Consider the following 17685-nt stretch of genomic DNA (forward strand, 5'->3'; position numbering starts at 1 on the left):
AGGATTTGGTAAGCAGCATGTCAGCAGAAGGCCTAACAAGACTGAAGGCTGCAGGCTTGGGATAATATAATCAAAAACTTCATCTACATTTACAGCAGTGCATTAGCAAAATAATGAATTGACTTTGCTGTTCCAGCTTTTTTGTAAGTTTCCATGACTAAACTGCCAGTGAGATATTAGTGTATGACTCTGTATGACTATCACAGAGCAAGAAAGGCACAAAGCAAAGCCAGAAAATCCTTGATACCACTACCACCACTTTTTTTAGACAGTGCTCACTTACCAACTAATACTCCAAAGAGCTCCGCTTTCCTAAAAAGTCGATTCTATTCAGCAACAGTCTTATAGGGTAGATGTTATCCAAGTGGTCTCAAGGTATCTGAAGTACAAAAGCACTTCCTGAACATGAAAAATCTGCTCTGTAGGAAAGGGTGCCAAGCACGTGCACTTTTATCCATATTACCTATACTGGCCAGAGAGTTAAAATGTAGAAAGAATTTCATACAGTAACAGTGGCATACTTACTATAGGAATTATAAATACATGTAATTTCTATATTATATATATAACTAGCACATTAAAAGCTATTCATATTGCTTATTCAGAGGACAGAGTGGGTGGAAGTCAGATTCTGTTGCACTGCATTCCATTGGAATGGCACCAGAACCATCTCAGAACACATCTTACAGATACAACCAGCAATTTAGTGAACTACATGGCAATCCACCATGGGTTCCAGCTCATTTCCTCCTCCTCCTCCACTTAATGAGTCATAAAGTTATTCTATATCAGGTGATAGCTGTTAATTGCCAATCTCAATAATGGAAGAAAGCTGTGTCACCGCAGGTAGGGATATATTTAGCTACCAGGAGGTAATGCCTGCACTTCTGCCCATGCAAACAGGCACAGAACGATTTTCAAAGCAGAAGAATGGGGATGGTTCTTACCAATGAAGACACGCATGAGAGAGGTTGTCACTTCCCTGTCACTTTGAAAATCTTAGCTTCTGAAAGTTTCAGGTACTCGGTCTTACTCAGATTTTAATTCAGTACAGGATCTCCTCTACACTTTCAGGAAACAAATGAACCACCCATTCATTAATTCTACTGTACAGCTAGCAATTAGAGCATGTTTAAGGATTTCAGCAGCTAGCTGAAGCAAGATCAGTTTTAGCAGGATTTTCCTGCTGTAACTACCTTGGCTTCCTATCTGAGAAAAACACTATCTTATCTTAGCTCACTATGCATATGCCTACGCTGCGAGTTAACTGCTCACTAGCTAATGAAACAGCAGGTTTCCTAATGCTGGTACAAAGAAAAATGGAGTATGATGGAGGATGTGACTCTGTGCATTTTCAGCATGAGTCCAATGTTTAACAGGTGACAAGCATCTCTTATTAAACCTACCCCTGGCAGCTTTCCAGCTTGCTATTTTCTCAAAGCTGCATTACCTGTCTTGGAAAATTGAAAGCATAATGCATCTCGAATCTAATGACTGCATTGACTGAGATTCCAAAGTCCAGGGTTTTCAAAGAACTCAGCATTTGGTATGCAGAATCCTGTTACAAGAATGCTAAGTGCTGTCCTGCACAAACTCATCTTTGTACAGGTGCGTTGTACAAAGGACATTTTGACACTGGGGGCCAATTCCCAGCAGCAGCAGCATCCTACAGGGTAACCTGTATGTGTAATAGACCACAACAAACCAAGCAGCAGGAAACAGCGTGCAGACCCCACATAATGAAAAGAAAAATCCCCAAAAAAACAAACAAAAAAACAAATTATTGCTAAAAACTGTACTAAAGCCCTGTTTAGAAATCCGCTCCTACACATGCTGGTAACACAAGTTTTAAAGGCAGCCATGGTGCTGGCACTAGGAACTCCATGGTACTCGTGATCTACTTTAGTATGAGACTCCACACCAAAGACCTAGACATCAGTGAGGCACGAAGCAGCCTCCTTACACACTATGCTTGTGGTATTTGCATCACATTAAATATTTGAATACATGCAAGGAAATGAAGTCAATCTGACTTGAATGTGACTGCCTCTTGGGCTATGCCTAGCACATTTACTTAATCAGCTCATAAGCAGGAAAATAAGTTAGTCAAGAAGCCTTGAAGCATTCTACAGTTGGTCCATGTCTACCCTAGAACCAAAACAAGCAAAAACAAATGAGAAACTCACTGAAACCTGAGACATGATCAGCTATGCTGAATGACCAGAGATGTGATTTATACATTTTTACAAGATCGTGGCTGACAAGACAGTCTGAGCAGTTGATCTAGATTATAAAATAGACTATAAAGCCTGAGGTTGTCCCCATCTATATAAAACTAACTTCCACACATCCCTAAATAAGGTGAATTTCACATCAGATGAATTAATTTACTCCAATGGCTGCAAGAACATGTGCAACAATGGTAGCTCACAACAACTTAGGCTGTCGGAGCAAATGAGCAGCCCTTGCAGACCAGGCTATTCTGCTAGGACTTCAGTGGTCTAAACTAAAAGTGATACCCCCATAATTAGAGCAAGCACACCCAAGTCACAGCCAAAACTGAGGTCAGGGAAAGATCCCCATCCTGTGAGTTTATGCCAAATACTGCAGCATTATCTAAGTACTGTAGGTTTCCCATACAGATGGAAGTTAAGGCATTTTTCTGAGCACAGTTAAGACTCCTGCTAAGCAGGTATGCTCACCTTAATCAACTAAGACAGGCTTCAAGGCTTGTCCTGAATCATGTTCAACAATTAAATCAGAAGGAATACAAATAAGGTTGAAACAGAACTGGAAGGAATTCATCTCAAATGCCAGTCTCCTGGGGTCAGACTTTGGTATCATACAACAGTGATAATCAAGCATAACATTTGACTATTCCACCTTTGATACTCTGGTGAGAGAAATTTTTCAGAACCATCCAGCTAAGGCAGAAATGGAAACGGGTTATTTGGCTTGTGGATCACTAGTGTTCCAGTCCCCCACCCAGATTATGCTGAAGGTTTCACAGCTGTCCACATTTGATGATAACCTGATTAGCCAAATCCTCCTGTGTTATACCAGATATGTGAATTACCATTTATTCTTCTGCTTTCCATATAAGATAAACCAATGAATTAATTTCTGAATCACTTTCAGGGCAAACTGGTGTTTAACCCCAGGCAGCTAGCTCAGATTTTTGCTCTGAATTGAGCTTCAGCCACAAGGCTCGCTCCACAGCAAGCCAACAGGCAGGGACTGCATCATTGTGAGAGGACAAAGCAGCACCAGGGTGATCACCACAGGTCCTGACAGAAGTGACAGGTTTCTCATGCTACTGCACTCCCAAAAGGGCATCTCTTCCCCCTTCAGCATACCGTATCTCATACCATGCATGCCAAATCTATGTATAGGAGAAAAAATTAAGTACCCTTTGTCTTTAGAAGTGTTGTACCTTTTCTTAACCTTAAGTAATACAAGGTTGGTTCCTGTTACCTTGTATGGTGACAGCAGCTTTAGAACCTTGAAAAAAGAGTAGCTAACTCAAATCTTCCATCAAATGCTTGAGCATGTTCTAGTCTTGGATTCTGGGGGCAAATATGTACTGTTAGCTCTTTAAATAGCAATGCCTTAAGTAAAATAACTCCTCTAACTCTAGAATGATTACTTTATTCACCTTTCTCAGAAAGAAATTTTCTCAGACAGACTATTTGCATATGGTTAATGAAGGTACATAGTGTTTGGACACTACTGCATGTCTTAAAGAAGTTTATTCCAATCATTAGACATGATTTACACTGCTACTAAAAAGGCAGTAAGAGGCAGAGACTTGCAATTCACTTCTGTTGTGTTTAATATTCTTCACCTTCATCTTCTCCATCCATCGAGTCTGTGCCCACTTCTTCGTAATCTTTTTCAAGTGCAGCCAAATCTTCCCGAGCCTCTGAAAATTCCCCTTCCTCCATCCCTTCTCCAACATACCAGTGAACAAAGGCACGTTTGGCATACATCAGATCAAACTTATGGTCTAGACGAGCCCATGCCTCAGCAATGGCTGTAGTGTTGCTCAGCATGCACACCGCCCGCTGGACTTTGGCTAGGTCACCACCAGGAACCACTGTTGGTGGCTGGTAGTTGATGCCAACCTATGGGAAAAGCAGAAAAAAACATGAGTTGCCTCCTAGGATGTGACAGTGACTATAGACAGCAGCTCTGTACAAGAACATAAACCTCCATTTATTAAAATACAAGTCAGGTACCTACAGGACATTTTAACAAGAAAATATACTTTGGACACCCATTACAGTGAGCAAGAAGTCCAAGAGATTCATGATGCAACTGAGACTTGCCTTAAAACCAGTAGGGCACCAGTCCACGAACTGAATTGTGCGCTTGGTTTTGATAGCAGCAATAGCAGCATTGACATCCTTGGGGACAACATCCCCACGGTACAGCATACAGCAGGCCATGTACTTGCCATGGCGAGGGTCACACTTCACCATCTGATTGGATGGCTCAAAGCACGCGTTGGTGATCTCAGACACAGAGAGTTGCTCGTGATAGGCTTTCTCTGCTGAAATAATTGGGGAGTATGTTACCAACGGGAAGTGGATGCGAGGGTAAGGCACCAAGTTAGTTTGAAATTCAGTAAGATCCACGTTTAAGGCACCATCGAATCTGAGGGAAGCGGTGATGGAAGACACTATCTGACCAATGAGGCGATTGAGATTGGTGTAGGTCGGGCGTTCAATGTCCAGATTCCTACGGCAAATGTCATAGATGGCCTCATTGTCAACCATAAAGGCACAGTCGGAATGCTCCAGGGTGGTGTGGGTAGTCAGGATGGAGTTGTACGGCTCAACAACAGCTGTTGAGACCTGTGGCGCAGGGTAGATGGCAAATTCCAATTTTGATTTTTTCCCATAGTCAACTGATAGGCGTTCCATCAACAGGGAAGTAAAACCTGAGCCAGTGCCTCCCCCAAAACTGTGGAAAATCAGGAAGCCCTGCAAGCCAGTGCATTGATCAGACTGAAAGAGAAAATACATATGTTAGAGCAATCGTACACATTAAGAATTCCAAAACAAGCCTACTTCAAAAAGTCATGAAAGAACAATTCTGACACATACCTGAAGCTGATCAAGCTTCAGGAAACTGATATTTAATTCATCCATCATTAATCAAGGCATTATCCCATAGAAAAACTTTCCAAACTTGTATTCTTAGCTGTTTTAAGCCACCTAAATCCTGGAAGGCAGCCCTTCCACTTCAAATGACTACCTCAAGGCTTTCTCTACCCCCATTCTCATGCCAAGGCAGTTAATTAAAGCAATATTCAAAGAGCTATGGATCACCTACCCCTTATGCTGATTTGATATTCTCTACTGCATAAAGCATAGGATACCCCATCTTAGGACTACTGCTATAGCTCCGTACAAGCTGCAAGCACGCAGCTCAGTTCAGGAAGATGAGCTGTCAAGAAGTATTATGCTGCCATTCCAGTTTAGTCCTCTCAAATGAAGCAGCTAGACTGCCTCATCCTGAGAAAGAGAGTGCCACATGATGCTCACCTTAATTCCCAGGACTGGTAGGGAATTAAACCAGCTTGTAAGAGGAAGTTATAACCATTTCTCAGGTCAAAGTACAGCCTGCTACAGTTTTAGCTTTAGAGCCCATGGCAGCCAAGTGTTGATAATATCAGCTTTGATCCACAGAAGGTGTGTTTTCTACTACTCATTTAGCATTCCATATTAAAGCACCAGAGGTAAAGTCCGGATTTTTTTAAACAGTGAGAACACCTTGCCTTTATGACACAGATTTGGCAAAGTATATACTAACGGCCCTAAAAAGGGAACTCTAACCCAAGCTGATGGCTTCATGATCTGCCACATGATCAAAGTACTAGGAAGCCTGAACCACCACAACCTCCTGGGATTTATTCCCTTTTCTACTGCTATTACCATAAAATTGAATCAGAAATTTTAACAGGAGGAAATGCAAACAAAAGTCTAAACCACATAAGCAAACACACCTACTTGAGCTTCCTTGCAAGAGCCCCAGCCAGAGACCAATCCTTTTCCAGCAGAAACTATGCAAATCAGAATAATCTCTGTCCTGGCTTTCTGAAGTTAACATGAAGCTAAAAAGAACTGTGGTGATCTCATCAACATTTTAGGTCATTTTGAAGCCCTATCTGACAGAAGTAATCCAAACATCCTCTAAGGATAAAAATGGATGCATTGCAAGTCCACAGCTTCTCCTACCATGGAACAAATTAAAGCACAGCTTACAGGCCTATGTATTTTGACAGTTTCCAAAACCTAATTTCCAAACGCTGAAAAACAAGATAAAGAAACTTGTTTATGAGCCTTCAGTGAAATGTCTTACCAGTTTCCTGATACGTTCCAGGACTAGGTCAATTATCTCTTTCCCAACAGTGTAATGACCTCGAGCGTAGTTATTTGCAGCATCTTCTTTACCAGAAATCAGTTGTTCAGGATGAAAGAGTTGCCTGTATGTCCCATTCCTAACTTCATCTGAGAAAAGATAGATATTTTTCAAAGTTAACTTTCTATGTAGATCAGGTTTTTCAAACACTGGAATACCAGGGTATTTTTAAAGTCTGGATACCTACTTCTGAAGGTATCCAGGCTAAAATACCTTAGCCTATATAGGTAGATAAAAAGCAGCTTGTTTTCTATCAGGAGGTGATACCAAATACATAGTACAGTGTAAGTGTTGAATACCCAAGGAAAATGAGATTACTGCTTTGGAAACTGCCCTCTTTTCACTAAAAGTTTACATTACTGACATGCCAGAACAATTGTAAATTGTCTCAAACAGCTGTCTTAAACAACTGTAGTTTAAGACTCATTTCAAGGCCCACTCCACAGATTAACACCTGAAACACTGCTTTTCCTCTGTATTTTCCAAGTCCTCCAGAAGCTGCTTTCTGCAGTCATGGGTAGTCAGAGCCTGCCCTGCTTGCCTATCTCCTGATTTCCTTTACCTGGACTTTCTGCCAAGGGTAGAAGAGAAAGTTCAAATGGAACAGCTGTTCCTGTACAGATATTCAGTTATTCAAATATTACTAGAGCAAATGTAAACTCTAGCATGAAAGACTGCTATAAAGAAAGCACATTAATGAACACAGAACAACCTCCACCCTGTGACCAACCTCCCTCCCTTCCCCAGCTATCTGGAGAACAATTCAGAGTTGTGACCTCCACTTGCTATCAGAAATATGCACTTATATCTAGCAGGCTAAAGCTCTGTCCTACCACAAAGCTAAAGGCACTCAGCAAAGCTTTGTCTCTGGTTTAGCTCAAGCCATTCTTGAGCTATACCATAATGCAGCACTCCATACTTTAATTAAAATCAGGTGGAAAACCAAGAGCTTTATTAACTACAGATGAAGTTGCCTGTGCACATATATTCTTTTTAAGTTGAAAATAAGTACATGAGACTTAAAGCTGTGTAGAATTCAAGATTTATATACACTTATTATTTGAACCAATTTAGACTGACTGGCTACCACTGTAAGTTGCAGTCCCATACTCCAAAGTATTTTCATGACTGCATCAGAACAAAAAAATCAGAGAATTCTATTATTCAAAATACAGATTTAAGACTTCTTGATCTACCTAAGTTGAGAGAAACAAGGGTAAAAGGGAAAAAATACAGAACCTTAGGAAAAAACATAACTGGTGGGGGCAACACGAGTCAAGTTCTGGGGCAATAACAGCTTGAAGAGTTACAAGGAATAGTCATCGGACTGTGAAGGGACAAAGAACTTGGGAGCAGAGTGGACAGCTGAAGCAAGTTTTCCCCAGGACATGTTAACCTCCATGTTTATGTCTAACTGGGGCAGATTTAAAGACACTTACATCCCTAGGCATGTTTCTGCTGCCTTGCTTCTTGGTGGGAAGCTTTGACAATATTTTCACTTCCTAAACAGAGCTGCTGCACACGTACAGCAGTCATGCTGCTTTCACTGAGGGCAGCATTGTTATGAAGCTCCAGAAATCCCTGGTGTGCACACATGGCAGCTTCAGAGCTGCTGCAAGCACAGTAGATGTTTTCTCAGGCAGTGCAGAGGGGCATGCTGCATGCAAAGAACCCTGTCCATGGAGTTAGATCTCTAGTTTTCAACTAAGCAGGGCTGGAATAAGGAAAGCAGGCCAGTCCCCAAAGGCACATGATGCAACCTTTGCAACAAAAAGCCCTCACTTTTTTAGTATTACCAAGCATTTCATAAGACAGCCTTCTGCCAATCTCCCACACTACATTTACATCATTAGCAAGCACTGGATCACTGCCATTTGCAATTTGTCCCAAGACTCACCAGCTCTTCCCCCAGAGGCAAGGTGAGAACTTTGCCACCTGCTCTCCTTCACCTCATTTCTCAGCCTTTCCTGGTTGCTTAGAGCCACCACCTGGCCAGCAGCAGAGGAAGCAACAACCATGGGGCTCAAGAAAACAGAATATCCGACCTACAACAGCTCCTGGGAACAATACAGCATAGGGCCAGAACGTGCTTTGACTCAGTGGACACAGCCCTAAGGGACTGGCTTAGTGATAGAACTCAGTGCTTCAGGTTTCTGCTTGGACATGACCTTGAAGGTCTTCTCCAACCTAGGTAATTCTGTTCCAACGCTCAGTCTGGCACTCCCAGCCTTTGGCTTTCCCACAGAACTCATCCCACTGTATGGCCACAGTGCTTTGTGGGGTTTGTAGTGTTGCAATTCACCTACAAAAGACCCTCACTTTGCTTATCCAGGAGTAGCCCAGGCCTATTCACTCACCTCCCCTTCCCAACTCTTCCTACATATTACAGACAACAGACCAACACAGCAACTGCACATGCACAGGCAATGCAGCCCTCCTCTGAGAGCCTGAAATCACCACCTAGGGCAAGCCAGCCACAAAGCTGACTGCAGCAGAATTGCTTCACGCACACGGATTGGCAAGAGCAGGAACAACACTGGTGACTCAGGAAAGGGGCCTTGTGAAATGGGGGAGCTGAAACATGCCACTGAACAGGGAACTGGTCAGGGGCAGGAGCATGGGCTCCCCATTGGAGCTGCTCGTTAGTCCAAGATAAGGCTGCAGCAAGTTGTAGTGTAGGCTTGGAGATCCCTGGATTAAGGCTACCAATTGAGATTCATTACTGCTAGCATTACGCAAGCTGTAAGATTGTTTTGGGAAAGCAGAGGAATCACTCTGATGTAGCAATCTACTTCATGGTGTCTATCAACTTTCTAAAAGGTCGCTGTTGCTTACTGTACACACCACATAGTTTCAAGAGGTTGTAATGAGTACCTTCTATAGCAAATATATGTGGCATATTCAGAACTCCACAGGTTAGCAGAAGACAGCATTTAATTCTTTAGGGCTCCAGAACACACGTTATTTGCCAGTCTCAATGAACACAACACCAAGCATTTCTCATTGCTAGGAAGATGCAGAGAAGCTTTACACAGTAAAAATTTAAAGCCCCAGAGGCACAAGACTGGAGAAATGGATCCTTTGGGTAAAAACACCCAAGTTAAATTAAATCTTCCAACGTGTTCTACAGACCCTAGCACAGAACCTCGCATTTACCTATTACTGCTGGTTCGAGGTCCACAAACACAGCACGAGGGACATGTTTTCCTGCACCAGTCTCACTGAAGAAGGTGTTGAAGGAATCGTCGCCGCCGCCGATGGTTTTGTCGCTCGGCATGGTGCCGTTGGGCTGGATGCCATGCTCCAGGCAGTAGAGCTCCCAGCAGGCATTGCCGATCTGCACGCCAGCTTGACCAACATGGACTGAGATGCACTCACGCTGCGGGGAGGAAAAAATTGGGTCACTCAACAGAAACAGCAGTTCCCAGGTTTAGAAAACGTTTGCACACACACAGCTTGAACTCCCATACTGCAAAGCTGATAAAACATTGGCCTTACTGTCCTGTTGTTAGGGGCACCTGGCACAAGCCACCATCTACCTCCACCTAGAAAGGGCCCTTCTGAACATCGTCGCCCCCACAGACTGATTTCTCTCAGTTCACCCTGTCCTCAGAGAGACCAGAAGAGTTTGATCAACTCTTCCAAATCCTTCAGCCAACTTCTCTTCAAAATCAATACTCATTTAGAAAAACTGATGACCACACCTGGTGTTTGTTGGCCTAGAAGACCAAAAACCACCCCAACACTCCAAGCCCCATAAGCACTGCCACCAGAGGGAGCAAACCCTCCTGCAGGACCCAGGGCCATTTTGGTGCATCCATACATGAAATCCAACACTTCTTGATCCCTTTAGGACAATTCCCCATTCACAAGGAACTCTTTTCCTACCCAAACCATTACTATCACTGTAAAAGTGAAACATTAGGGCTCACATTGCACTGCTGCATGCAAAATACTGAGCTCCTCAGCACTGAGCAGACCTCAAATCCATCAAACCTCATTTATTAATCTGTGTACAAAACAGTTTGTGTCAGCAGGAAGGACAATTCATACCCATTTACAGATTCCCCAGTTGCCTTTGATGTCCAGAGCACAGTGCCAGCTTCCTTATATTTCACCATACAGCTTTGAATATTAAAAGCCAAACCACAACTGAATGATCTCCAACCTCCTGGTCTGTAGCATTTTATATTAACTTCTGGTTTTGAGTTAGAGTCAAACACATTCTTCTGAGTACAGAACAGTTCTGAGCAAGTCCCATTTGACCATGCTCAGACCCTACAACTGGGTGATACAATTAGTCTCCAAAATTTCCAGGATAAGCAGATCTGCCTAGTTCACACAACTAACAAATGCAGGGAAGTAGCAGCATTTTTTTTTTTTTTCCTTGGGAACACCCAGAAATTAAAGTCTATTTGCTAAAAACACCACCTGTTCTCAACTACAGCACTAAGAAGCTGGGAAAAATTTCAACTCTCCAACCAACTACGCTGTGCATTCAGATACACAGCACCCAGAGCAACCCACAGCCTCTGCAACCAGCCGTGCTCAGAGCTCTTGCCATCCTGCTCCTCTCCAAGGCCATTGCTTCATCTGCCTCCAGGAGAAAGCCCTGGGTTTGGCAAGGTACTGGAACAGCAGAGGACAGCCAACCCACACAGCAGAAATAGGTCAGCTTCAGTACACAGCCAGCAAGGCTGCGCTGTCCCAGAGAAGCCAGGCCACATCCAACTCCCAGGGAAGCAGGCCAGCCTCAAACTTTTTTCCACTGAGAGGAAAAAAAGTGGAATGTTAACCCCATCAGTGTGCAGCCTCACCTGCAGCCATGTCCTACCAGTGAGGTCCACTCCTAACAAAACTCCTAAGCAGGTGGAGGTCACTGAAAGAAGTGTGTAGGGTGCCCAAAAGGTGAAAGCATGGAGGATGTCAAAATAAGGATGGACTTTCCAGCATGAGATGAACTAATATCACCTCTTGAAATTACACAGAAAATGAGAATTTATAACAAAAAGGCTTGGAACATACAGCCTGGGCAACTCAGCCCCAGTTCAGGTCCTGCAGGTGTCATCTCAAACACATGTTTACTTTGATCAAGTGCAAAGTTCAGCACTCGGGGCAAAATGAGTCCTTGCCTCAGTGCAAATAAAGAAACTGGTAACTGCAAGGCTGAAGAGATCCTGGGGGTCACCACAGAAGCCATCCTGGATGTGCAGCAAGGCAGCCTCATCCTGAACAAGGCAAGCAATGTGCCAGGCTGCCAAAGGAGACACGCTGCAAGAGAATCCTTCCCTGCCCTGCAGGGCACTTCAGGTCAGTGTTAGGATGCTGGGCAATCTGGGCAGGGTGTTAGGAAAGCTTCACCTGCAGTGTGGTGCAGCCCCCAGACAAGTCAGCAGAGAGGCAGGAAGAGATCTGCACCCTTGGAGGGTTTCAGAGTCTGGCGGGACAAAAATCAATCAGGCAAACCTGACCCGGCACTAGTGCTGGCCCTGCTTTGGGAGCTCTCCAACTGTTTTTCTGCAATTTTACCAAGTCCCTTTACATAGTAGGTGGCTATTTCGTGAGACAAGCATTGCTATTAGGCACTGATGTCTAAGAGTCCGCGTATTCCCTTCCCACCAAGAACACTCCCCAACAAGCCCTGAGCCTGGGAAGTGCAGTGCCCAAGACCTAAAGAGAGGCAACAGACAGCTGTCATTACAGCTTTTGGCCTTCACACATCACCACAGTGTCACCTTAATAAGGTTTAAGTACATACTACACACAGCACTGTTAAATGCCATATTCAGGCCACATGTCAGGACACAGAATTCTGGAGAAATTAATACTACAGGACCTCCCACACCTTCCACACACTATTTTCAAGCACAGACTCGGTTTCACTGAAGTTTCCCACAGAACCTGGGAAGTTCTGCACCCAACCCAAACCTCCCGAGCCCCTATTTGCCTCTGCCTCCTTGTGTGACATGATCTGCTCCAGCTTAAGAGCGTTGGCTTGTCTTCTGTAACTGCCTTTTCTGTAGCTGCAGACTATTAAATGGCCCCATGGCGTGCTCTGCCAGGCTGCAGAAGCCCAGCTCTCTCCACCTCTCCTTGCGGATCATGCTCTAGGTCCCTTATACTCTCCAGCACCGTATTTCAGGCACAGCTTCATCTGCGTAGAGGGAAAGCAAAGGTTCGTGAAAACAGCTGTACTGGCTCAGATCAAGCTCAACAACGCAGTCAGGAATGTTGTGTCCCAGGTACGAAGCTCAGCACTGGCATTACCTGTGGTAACTGCATGAGGGGGGGGGCTGCAGTCACACTGACACGGCTCCAGCCAAAAACGTGACCCCAAACAGCTCCAGGGGAGGGGAACAACACAGCAAGGACATCACCCCAGCGCCCCCATACCACAGCAGGCATTTTCTGTGCCTCCACGGGGATTTAGAACCGGTCCGTCCCACTCCTTACCCCCCCACAGGGCTGGGGCACCCCCAGCCCCCTCCTGAGGGGCTCAGGGCGCTGCCCCCACCCCTCCCCACCCCCCTCACCCCTCAGCTCCGGCACCCGGCGGAATTAAACCCCCAGCGCTGCCCCTTCACTCCCAGCCGGGACCACACCAGCGGGGCCCCCTCAGCGCCGACCCCGCTCCCCCCCCCCCGGGGCCCCGCCGCCGCCGCCATGTTCTCGGCGGAGCCGCCTCCATTTTGGGACGCCTCCAGTTGATCCGCTCCGTGCCCGCCAGCACGAGCAGGGCTCGCCCGGCCTCCCCCGTCCCTGTCCCGTGTCCCCGTCCCCGCCTCAGCGCCCCCCCGCCCCGCTCACCATGGCTCCTCGGGGCCGGCAGCGCTGGGGGCAGCAGACGCGCAACGGGTCTGGGCAGCGCCGCGAATGCGGCCGCCTTGCCCCAGCCCGCCCTATATAAGAGAGGGGGCGGGGCTTCTGGCTCCCTCCTTCCCGCTCATTGGCTGCGCCTCGCATGGAGGCGTCACCCGCTCGCAGCGCTATTGGGTGGCTGCGCTTTGAGACTCCTCGCTCTCCCAATCGGCGCCGGGCGGCGGCGGAGCGGGACGCGCGATTGGAGGGCGGATATGAATTTCAGCTTGTTCGCGTCAGCTATTGGCTGGTTCGTAAAGAGGGGCGGGGACGGGGGCGGGGCTCTGCCTTCCCGCCAACGGAGGGCAGCGCCCATTTTCTCCCCTCAGCCTGAGGCGCTGCGGTTCCTGCATGGCCCCGGGCCGGGGGCTCCGCGCTGGGCGCTGCTCAGAGCCCGCCCGTGCCCGGCCATAAGCGGCCAGGGAAAGGGCTCGGTGCCTGGGACACCTGATCCAGAAAAAACCCTGCTGAAATCAATACGTGTCACGTTGAAATAAATGCTCCAATTTAAACCAAGTGTTAAGATGGTGTAAAAGCCCTGTGGTGTGTCCTAACATTAATGATTTAATTAATATATGTATTAATGCCGTATTTTACATATTAACAAGTATTAATGAGGTCACCAAACTTACTTTTTGGGTGGGAAGTGGCAGCTATATGGCCCACCTGTGATGCTTCGTAACTGGGGCTCCATGGCAAGCACAGCACCAATTCAGGCTCTAAAACCTACAGAAAAGACGTTTCCACTATGATTTTTTTTTTTTTTTTAACCTTCAGGAATTATAGAATGCTCTGACCTGAGATAACACTCCCACACCTCTTACTGTCCTTTCACCTCTGCCAGTGCAGGTTAGTGATGGGGCCAGCCCCTGAATTGTCAATGCCACACAATCCCACCGTGGTGTTTTATTCTCCTTTATGAACACCACAGGACCATACAAACAGCATGGTCAGACACCTGGCAAAGGCAGAATATGAAAATGGTCTCACCGAGTGAGTGCAGCAAGGGCTCCTCTCAGCTTAGTCCACAAGTAAAATTGGACTCAGGCCAGGCTGGGGTATTACAGCGTGCCTTGGTCCAGCTTAAACGGAGGTTTTCATGTACTTAACTACTCTGCTAATTACCTGGTCTGATTTGTCTTAACAGCTCTGGGAAATGGATTTTGGCACAGAGCTCAGCTCCGTAAAGCAGCATTATCCCCGATCATCTGGATTTACTGGGACTGCCCCAGCTGCACAAAGTGTTTCTTGACTTCACTGAGAAAATCAGGTTTTGGTGCTATTTTGACAAATTCAACACAGCCACGCGGGCACCTGACAGCTGCTCTGTACTGCATGAACTGCAAAAAAGCCTCAGTCCCGGGGCTCCAGCGGCATAAAAGGGGCATCAAGACAGTGGGGCCAGGCAGCTGGCAACTCGTGTGCCTTGGGGTGCCTTGCCAAGCTGCACTGGTGAGAAATAAAGCAGCCCTACACAAGCTGGATGCCTGGAAAAACATTGCCATGGGACCCAAATGCATTTGGTTTAGTCTGACTAAACATTAACGTGAAGTCCTAGGGGCTATCGTGTAGCCACAACTTCTTGAATGCATTTTTTTTTTTTCCTCCCTTGCTGGATATTATTTCTGAGTGCGGTGTGAGAGGTTTTTATATTTCTCCAGGGTTTCTCCATGTCTGGGATTGCTATCAAGGCCCGCAGAGCACAGACTTTGGCTGTGTACCACGTTTTCAGTGAATATGACACTTCCAGAAAATGCCAGAGCGCTGTGGACCTGCAATAAAGTCTCAGCAGCTCCACGGTGGGGCTGGGGCTTCTTGGATGAACCTTGGAACGTGCAACCATGCGGCGCTCACTTTCTGTTCGTGCTGAGAAATGTTGGCCAAATGATGTGTGCACTGCTGAAATCCTCGATCAAAACGTGGCAGCCTTGCGCCCACCTCTGTCTGCTAAATGTCGGGGTCGGGTTTGAGATGATCTGGGATTTTCCTGTGCTATTTTCCAGCACTCTGATCGGCCTCAGCGAAATGCTGCCAGATCTCCACTCCTCATTCCCAGGTCACAGAAAACTCTTTGGTGTCCTGCACTGTTACAGGACCGGGTATTTTGGGGGCTGGCGAGGGATCTCGATGTATTTTGCTTTGGTTTTCACCTTCATTTCCAAAATCGGGTGTGGCTCCCTTGGGGTCATCCGACCCGGGAGCGTGACTGACCTCCGGAGGGAGGCCAGCCGCTCCGCCGAGCAGTTTTATGGGGCCTCCGACTTTATGGGGCCTCCGACTGCACGGCCGACCTTTGGCTGCTGCCGAACACAGCTCTGCGAGGCTGGGGAGGGACGAGGCTCCTGATACCGAGCCAAGCAGCGCCTTTGTTAGCCCTTTGGAGGGCTGGGAGACAAACAGGTCTAAACAGGGCGCTTGTTGTTTATATTTCTCTCCGTAGGCTTGCAGGGAATGGCAGATAAGATCTCTCCTTGCCCCCGTGGCCAAGGTACAAAGGGGCCAGGCCGTAGCAGAAGGTGCACATGCAGGAGATTTCCAGAGCCTGGGCAAGCTGAATGTCAACGAGCCTGGCTGGAAGGGGAGGCAAACCCTGCCCCACGGCTCTGGGCACGTGGGGTGTACCTGGGGTGTACCTGGGGTGCTCAGAGCCCGGAGGGACACTGCAAATGTTGTGGGAAATCAGCTCATATCACAGGGCTTTGTTTGCAGTGCCAAATGTTTGTCCCATCCCACGTGGAAACGCTTGGTCCACATCTCTCAGGCCAAACCTCCACGGGAGGACGTGGATTCTCCACCAGGGCTTTGGGAATGTGTGCTGGATGCCAAGAAGCATCTTTCATTTAGAGCTGAAAGATACCCAACTAGACAGAGCTGAGTTAATTTCTGACCTAAACACTCCCCTCCCAGATGGGCTGGAGATCCATAGATATGGGGCTGGTGACAGAACACGTAGCTGGAGTGGGTCAGACAAGGTAAGCGATTGTTCCTCTCCTGAGCACGTTCAGTAGGCATATCTCTAATTATAGGATTCCAGCCTGTTTATACCCAGTCCTTTACCTTGCAGGGAGTGTCAAAACAAGTGGCAGGATGTGCTTGAGTTGCCAGATGGGAACCCCAAAGGGCTGGGCTCTCCTTTTGTTTTGCGAGATCTCCTACGTGATAGTCAGCAGAAGTGCAGCAGAACGCGTGTACTCGGCTGATTAATATTTCACAGGCAAGTTTAATATCAGCATTCTCTCCCTGGATCGTTTGACTTCGTAACCTTAATGGGCTATTAATGTAGCTTCTTTGCAGGTAATCCTTAAATAAGTTCCTGTTTTTAATGGCCTTAAATACATTCCCTATTTTTAAATATTTCATTATTTGCTCTTCCAACTCTTTTAATCCTGCTCGTGCAAGCATGGACTTTGCTACCTGCCCTGTTTTTTGTTCTCCACAAGTCCACATTGCAGGGGCTGCTTCCAATCCCTGCTTGCTTTTAACGCCACTTCAGCCCTGCCTTTCACAGGATAATTCCTGCCTGCCTGGGGTAACAAACCTCCAGCAGGCATTTGTGGAAGCTGAAACAGCTCCTCTGTCAAGCCACGTTATTTATTTATTTCACACTTAAAGGCCTTTGGAATTACTCACCTAATTGCAATGCCATCTCTGTACTGAGAGTTTTGTGCTGCTGTGCTTGGTTTTGGTACCCCTCCAGCTCAAATTGTGCCAGAGTTTGGATCGAGCTGCAGAGGGCACCGAGCCTCCAAACTGCCTGCTGACACCTGCAGTCAGATCTCCTTCATTAAGGGAGGTTCCTTCACCAGCCTGAAGCCACTTTCCCCAAATATCTTTTCTCCTCTGGAGCCGAGCTGTGTGTTTGCTGACTCCTGGCATTTCTGTCCTTGTAGCTTTTTTGGTGCTAGTCCCTTAGATCCATCACAGCTTGACAGAGAGCAGAGTCCTGCTCGTGTCAGAGAACAGGAGCCACAGGCTGCTCCCTCCCCAGCAAAGCACGAGGCAGCTCTTGGAGCCACGTCCTCATGTGCCAGAGATCCCAAAGTAACCAGAGGCTCTGCAACGAGCTGTGGTCTGGCTGTTTGCCACGGAAAGAGCACGCTTTTCACAATGTTCCAGGCAGCGTGCGGAGCCAGCTGCTCCAGCAGGAGACAGATACCTGCGTTGACATGGCTTTGCTTGTTTTCCCTTGCTCTCAGGGCATCTCTTCCAGCTGCGCTCGAACAATTGCAGGGGGTTGCTCCTGGCAGCACGCACCCGAGCGCTTTGCCTCTGCACGCACGGGGATTAAGGCAAGCGGCTGTCTCCCTTCCTCCAGGGGAATTCAGAGCCTCCTGGAAGATAAGGAACATGAAAGCAGGAACAGAAACCCAGCTGAGTATACACACACTCCCTGCTGCTTCC

At 46.8% G+C, this 17685-nt stretch overlaps 1 protein-coding gene across 2 annotated transcripts; it reads right to left on the bottom strand.

Annotated features, from left to right (window-relative positions):
* Positions 1–3730: 3730 nt before the first annotated feature.
* On the bottom strand, positions 3731–13404 carry LOC137843935 (tubulin alpha-1C chain-like). Of its 2 annotated transcripts, XM_068659751.1 has the most exons (6): positions 13234–13326; positions 12374–12580; positions 9583–9805; positions 6367–6515; positions 4329–5009; positions 3731–4124 (listed from the first exon to the last, which is right to left on the bottom strand). In XM_068659751.1, the coding sequence occupies exons 2-6, from the start codon at positions 12392–12394 to the stop codon at positions 3831–3833; spliced, it is 1368 nt and encodes a 455-aa protein (XP_068515852.1). In that variant the 5' UTR covers positions 12395–12580; positions 13234–13326; the 3' UTR covers positions 3731–3830. The 2 variants fall into 2 exon arrangements, with proteins under 2 accessions (XP_068515852.1, XP_068515851.1); XM_068659750.1 differs by lacking the exon at positions 12374–12580 and having other exon boundaries at positions 13234–13404.
* Between the last annotated feature and the right edge of the window lie 4281 nt (positions 13405–17685).

Source organism: Anas acuta, chromosome 24 (genome assembly GCF_963932015.1).
Source record: "Anas acuta chromosome 24, bAnaAcu1.1, whole genome shotgun sequence".
Taxonomy (NCBI): domain Eukaryota; kingdom Metazoa; phylum Chordata; class Aves; order Anseriformes; family Anatidae; genus Anas; species Anas acuta.

Bases quoted from the DNA above. Each gene is read 5' to 3' on its own strand.
- LOC137843935 (XM_068659750.1), bottom strand. From the start codon at position 13,389: ATGCGAGGCGCAGCCAATGAGCGGGAAGGAGGGAGCCAGAAGCCCCGC. The intron at 9,806-13,233 runs GTGAGCGGGGCG...TCCTCCCCGCAG, and splicing joins GCCGGCCCCGAGGAGCCATG to CGTGAGTGCATCTCAGTCCA. The intron at 6,516-9,582 runs GTAAATGCGAGG...ATCTTTTCTCAG, and splicing joins CCTCGAACCAGCAGTAATAG to ATGAAGTTAGGAATGGGACA.